We start from the raw sequence: 6,177 nt of genomic DNA on the forward strand, positions 1-6,177 counted from the left end.
TCAGAGCTATTGGGAGAAAGCTGAGAGCCATCACCGAGATTACCTCTGGGTCTCTTCCTGCCCCATGATGAATAGCAAAAGAAGGGCGACGGAAACCACAGAAACAACAGAGAGCGCAATTGAAAAGCAAAATGCGTGAGCCAAAGAAGGATGAGTGAGCTTCTTACCCCTGAGATGTGCTTGAAACCTACAAGGCGCGCCTCTGAGAAGGAGGACTCTCTTACTTCCAGGAGAATTCGCGAACCAGAACTCAGAACCAGAGTAATTGAAACACACCGTGAAAAGGAAGAGCTGGGTGGTAATGAATATAACCATCCTCGCCATGCTTCGAACCAAGTAAACCATAAATGCGTAGACACCACCGTTGCCGTCGAACTGTTGATCATCCATTTTACCTGAGGTGAAGGTCTGGGGAGCCCCGCTGCTCTGCTGCATGCAGTACGTGGTAGTAACAGTTGGCGTCAGAGCCATTTATGACCGCAGTAACACCCGCATCCGGGGGCTCCCTTTCCTCCTGATGCTTGTCTCTCTGTATGAGATTGTCGAGCTCCAGGAGTTGAGAATCAGTGGCTAGGCTAGAAATTGGTCCAACATGAATTTGTAAACCGCATTCCACTCCTATATTAGCTAGAAAGTCCGCTACTTTGTTTCCTTCCCTGCGGGTGTGCAACAGGGTGACTGCTCTATTGGTTGAAAGCCAGCGTTCAATATAGTGAAGTCTGTTGGCTAGTCTCCAACTGTTACAAACTTTGCATGAGGGGGAACCCTGAAGGATTCTTGTAACCATATTGATTATAATTTGGGAATCACCCTCTACTATTAGAGGAAAGAAACCTCTGCCTTGAGCTATTTGTAACCCTTGCCAGAGACCCTCCAGTTCTGCTGAGTTGTTGGTGTCCCATCCTTTAGAACCTAGGAAGGTTAACAGAGGATCTCCCTTGTGATTTCTGAATAGCCCTCCAAAGCCAGATTTCCCTGGGTTCCCTTTTGAAGCTCCGTCAAAATTTAGCTTGTATATATGGATGGGAGGAGATAGCCATTTCTGAGGAGATTGGCTTCTTGGCAATTTTGTTTCTTTGTGCAGCTGATCGAGCTTCCATTTAAAATTCCAGTTAGCCCATATAGATTGTTCTTGGGGGTTTGATGGGAAATCTTCCTTGTACCAGGTTTTGAGAGAGATGGTTTCTTCAATGTTTTGACAGATAATGTTCCATATGTCTTCCAGCTGTCTGTGATGGTCCTTGAATATTCTGTTGTTTCGTTCTTTCCAAATGGCCCACATGATGAATCCTGGAATAAGCTTCCAGAGGAAATTTAAGATTTTACTTTGGTAAGGGTTATTGGTCCAGTTGCGGATAGTAGCAATAATGTCTCCATTGATTCTTCCTTCCTTTTGACAGTGAAAACTGGCTTTCTCCCAGAGCATTCGTGCCAGCGGACAGGAGTGCATGAGATGCTTTGTAGTTTCCTCCTCTTGTTTGCAGTTCAGACATATGGAAGGGCCTTGAAAGCGTCTTTTCCTTAAGTTATCCCATGTTAAAATTTTGTTGTGACAAAGGATCCAAAGAAATGTGGAGATTTTCAGCCATAATGATGGGTCCCATACTTTGTTCCAAAGAGGATCTGGCAGCATATGCTCTTTGATTATGATGTTGTAGGCCTCTCTTGTAGAAAAAGAGCCTTTTTCTTCATAACCCCACCTTAGAATATCTTTATCCTCAGAGTATTGAATTCTTCTTTTTGTTAATTCTGTGTCCAGGGTTTGTTGAATATGGGCTTGTTCATGCCTTAAAATTTGATCCGCTTCTAACCATTCCCTGTAATCATGGTTCGAAGAATTGCTCCAGAAGTTTTTGACTACCTCTTGTGATTGCATTTCCTGCTCCAAATGAGGATGAGGCGGGATTTGATCTTTTAGTTTAGGTAACTGCTGCCATGAGTCTCCCCAAAATCTTGCTGTGCTACCATTTTTCACCTCCCAGAAGCTGTGCTGCTGAATGAGGGTCTTGTGTTGCTGGGCCGAGTTCCACATAATTGATCCCAGGGTGACCTCTGATAGTCTTATCCGTTCCTCTATTGGACAATTCCTGGCATATTTCGCTGTCCAAAGAGAAGCCCATGGAGTATATGGCTTAGCTAGCCATTGCCACCAAATTCGAGCTCCCATAACTTTATTGCTAAGAGAGGGATCCCTTAGACCTATTCCGCCTCCTTTCTTTGGTAGGCAGGCAGTCTCCCATTTGACCAGAGCCCACTTTCGCTTATTGCCATTACTGCCCCAGAGAAAAGATCTTTGAAGGAGGATGAGTTCTTTGAGAACCCATTTGGGGGCAGCTAAAATGGAGAATAGGTATAACGGCATGGCTTGAAGAACAACTTTTATTAGAACAAGCCTACTTGCCATATTGAGAGATCTGTGAGTCCAAGAGGATAGCCGAGCTTCCAGGTTCTCTAGAAGGATTTTCCATGAAGAGTGCTTAAGAGCCGAGGCAATCAGGGGAGCACCAAGGTAGGTGGAGGGAAGTTTTGCTGAGGAGAATCCCAAAATGCGGATAATTGCAGACTGAGTGGGAGCTGGAGTATGAAAGAAAAAAATGTGCGATTTGGATTTGTTGATGGAGGCACCAGAGGCATCAGAGAAATCAGAGAGAAGAGTTTTGAGTTGACGCGCTTCTTGGACTGAGGGATGCCCATAAAGCATGTTATCGTCAACGAACTGCTGGTGAGTGAAAGCAGGGGAATTATGAAATGAAAGGCCTCTGAGGAGCTGGGATTGCTGAGCAGATTTGATGCTGCGGCCAAGACCCTCAGCCATTATGACAAACAAAAATGGGGAGAGGGGATCACCTTGCCGGATCCCTCGAGAAGGATGAAAGGTAGCAGATGGGATGCCGTTGATTAAAATGGAAAAGAAGGAGGAAGAAATAAGGCTCATGACCCATCTAATCCAGGGGGCAGCAAAACCAAAAGCAGTTAAAACTTTTTCAATATACATCCAACTTAGGCTATCAAATGCTTTTGAGAGGTCTAATTTAAGCAACATACCTGGCTTTTTAGAGGTTTTCAGAGAGTGGATTATTTCATGAGTCAAGATAATGCCATCAGTGATCTGCCTTCCCTCCACATAACCCGATTGTTCTGGTGAGATAATGATAGGGAGTAACATTTTGAGACGGGAAGCTATGACTTTGGACACGATCTTATAGATTATGTTGCATAGAGCGATAGGTCGATATTTGTCAGGAGTGCTTGGCATATCGACCTTGGGAATCAGAGCTATGAATGTCGCATTCATCCCTGGAAACATCCATCGAAGAGATCGTGACTCCTCAACCACTTGCCAGACTTCCATTTTAATCAGATCCCAGAAGCTATGGAAGAAGTTTGATGTAAATCCATCCGGTCCTGGAGCCTTACCAGCTTTTAGTTGTCGTGCTGCCTGTTCCACCTCTTGTAAGTCTACTGGTTTGAGTAGCAGTTGGTTGTGTTCATCAGTGATGAGTTTAGGAATGTTCCTGGTAATTTTCTCTATCGCCTGTGATCTGTCTCCATTTGGCTCCCGGTGCATTTGCTTGAAGTAATGTAATAGAGCGCCTTCAATATCCTCATGCTTTTCCATTTTGATGCCCTGCTCATTCTGAATTTGAGTAATATTATTATGCATTCTTCGTTGTATGGTTGTACTGTGAAAGAATTTTGTGTTTTTCTCTCCATCTCTAAGCCATCTAACTCTTGATTTCTGCCTCCAAAGCGTTTCTTCTTGCCTAGCCCTTTCTGCAAGTTGCAACTCAAGAGTTTTCTCCTGTTCTAACAATTCCTCTGAACGTCCCTCATCGATAATCTTTTGCTGCAGTTGCTTCATTTCTGATTCAATTGAGCTTTTTCCCTGGAAGATGTTGCCAAAGGAAGTGTGGTTCCAGTGCTTGATTTTACCCTTTAGATTCTTAAGCTTTTGTTGAAATTGGAACATTTTTGATCCTGGAGGTGGGGAAAAATTGTTCCATTCAGTACTGATAAGTTTTTGGAATTCTGGATGGGACATCCAAAAAGCTTCAAAACGAAAGGGCCTGCGTATTTTATTTCCTGGACGTGACCATTGAAGTGAAATGGGCCAATGATCAGAGCCTGAGAGAGGCAAGATGGATGCAGAGAAGTCCCCACCAATGTGGATAGCGTTGTCCGATAGCAAGAACCTATCGAGTTTAGAGGCTATCTGCTGATTCCCTGCTCTTCTGTTATTCCATGTAAACAATCCATTGTTGAAAGGTAGGTCTATGAGCCAATTAGCCTGAATGAAATCCTTTAAAGGGAATCCTTCCTGACTGCCTCTGCATCGACCTCCTCTTTTTTCCTCCAATCTTGTGATCATATTGAAATCTCCACCTGAGATCCATAAGGGATGCTGCCTGTTTTGGTTGAGAACAGAGAGGGAATTGAGGATTTTAGCTTTGAGAGAAGCTTCCTGAGGAAAATAAACATTGGTAAGGAGCCCATGTAAATTTGTCCCAGTGATGTGAAAGGATGCTTGTAGGAAGTTCCTATGAGCATGAGTGTCGCTGAGATTTATAGCTCTTGAGTCCCAGAGAATCGCCAGTCCTCCAGATGCTCCATCAGCATCCACAGCGGCATTGAAACTTCCTGGCCAAATTTTTGCAGCAAATCTGTCTATAGTATTAGAATTACATTTGGTTTCTTGCAAGAACAGAACTTGAGGATTTTCTTGCTTTATCATTTTTTTAAGAATTTGTATCTTTCTTGGGCCATTGAGCCCCCTTATATTCCATGAGATTAACTTCATTGGGACAGATTGTTTTCAGATCTGTAGTACTTGGTTAACTTGGAATACCTACCAGATTCCACTAATAGGTGTCCAATTCTGATTGTCCTTTGTAAATCAGTTTTCCTTCCTCTCTTTTTGATGTCCTTGGCTATGAATCTTCCATCCCAGGGTCCTCCAGTTTGTATACCCAGTGATTTTTGCCTTTGCGCCTTTGATAAAACTTGTTCCAGATTTTCAAGTTGCCCCATTGGTATATCATCAAAGTTATTTGTTGTGCAAGCCTTTTCTAGACCTGGAATGTCCAAGTCCCCTATATCTATTGCTTCTGTTTCTTCCTCCATAAATTGTGGATAGTACAATTCTTCATTAGGGTCCGCTTCTGGATTGGCCTGCGATTGGGGTTTCTCCATCTGCATTGCTTGGGATGTCCATATAGGTTCCTTCTGCTTATCAGAGGTAGAAGCTTCCTTGTTTGGAGAGGCTTCCTGATGTTTGAAGGCTATTACCTGTTTCGACTGACTGTCTTTCATTGCTTCTGGATCTGAAGGGGAGGGAGAATCCATATTGAGATCAGTATGATTAGCTAAGATTCCGAAGCTATTGCTTGTTGAAGGCCCTGAGGGGTTGGGTTGTGGCATCTTGGTCTTTGAGGCTTGCTTCTTATGAGATTTCCTGCGATTTGCTACTTTGGTGAAGCCATCTGCCTCAGAAGCATCCGTTCCAGAGGAAGGAGAGGGTTTCTGAGTTAATGGGCAATCTCTAAATAGATGTCCCAAGGCATGACATCTGCGGCATCTGAAAGGTACATGTTCATAATCAATCGGTTGAATCCATTCAATATCATCATGAGAAACACTTACCGCATCTGGGAGAGCTCGGTTGAGATTCATGTATACACAGATACGCGCAAATGAGGTGTATCTGCATGTTTTTGTTTCTTCTGCGATCTTGACAAATTCTCCTAGAGCATTTTCGAGCGCTTGTAATGAGTCTTCCTCCCAGTATTCCACAGGCAGCGAGTACAGTCGGATCCATACAGGAGCGCAGCTCAGGTCCTCCTTGTCCGGGTCGAAACGCTCTACCCACCCTTTGAGAAATAGACCAGCAGCATTGAAAAAGTAAGGGCCTCCATCCAATACCCTGTTTCTGTCCTCCAGACAGTTGAATATAGCAGTAAAGAACCCTTTTGGTCCTAGCTGCAGGGTTATGTGTCCCTTGGGATGCCATTTTGCATTTATCCATCCTCTGAGCGCTTTCTCTGTTGGCCATAGTCCGATAAACTTTCCTATCAGAGCATGGTCCTTCATGTACTGTATTCTTGCATTGATTCGGTGAGCAGGAAGTTCTACTTTTGGACGCTCAGCTGCAACTGGCTTGCATGTTGTTGAGCGAACTTC

General features: G+C 43.9%; 1 protein-coding gene across 1 annotated transcript; it reads right to left on the reverse strand.

Annotated features, from left to right (window-relative positions):
- Nucleotides 1-391: 391 nt before the first annotated feature.
- Nucleotides 392-4,732, reverse strand: LOC149160675 (uncharacterized). The gene is made up of 2 exons (XM_089434682.1): nt 3,731-4,732; nt 392-3,628 (listed from the first exon to the last, which is right to left on the reverse strand). Exons 1-2 carry the CDS (start codon nt 4,730-4,732, stop codon nt 392-394), a joined length of 4,239 nt encoding a protein of 1,412 aa, XP_089290808.1.
- Nucleotides 4,733-6,177: the final 1,445 nt, after the last annotated feature.

The sequence above is a fragment of the Pinus tabuliformis genome, chromosome 5_2 (genome assembly GCF_031772625.1).
Source record: "Pinus tabuliformis cultivar Carrire ecotype Pingquan chromosome 5_2, CPIR1, whole genome shotgun sequence".
NCBI lineage: Eukaryota > Viridiplantae > Streptophyta > Pinopsida > Pinales > Pinaceae > Pinus > Pinus tabuliformis.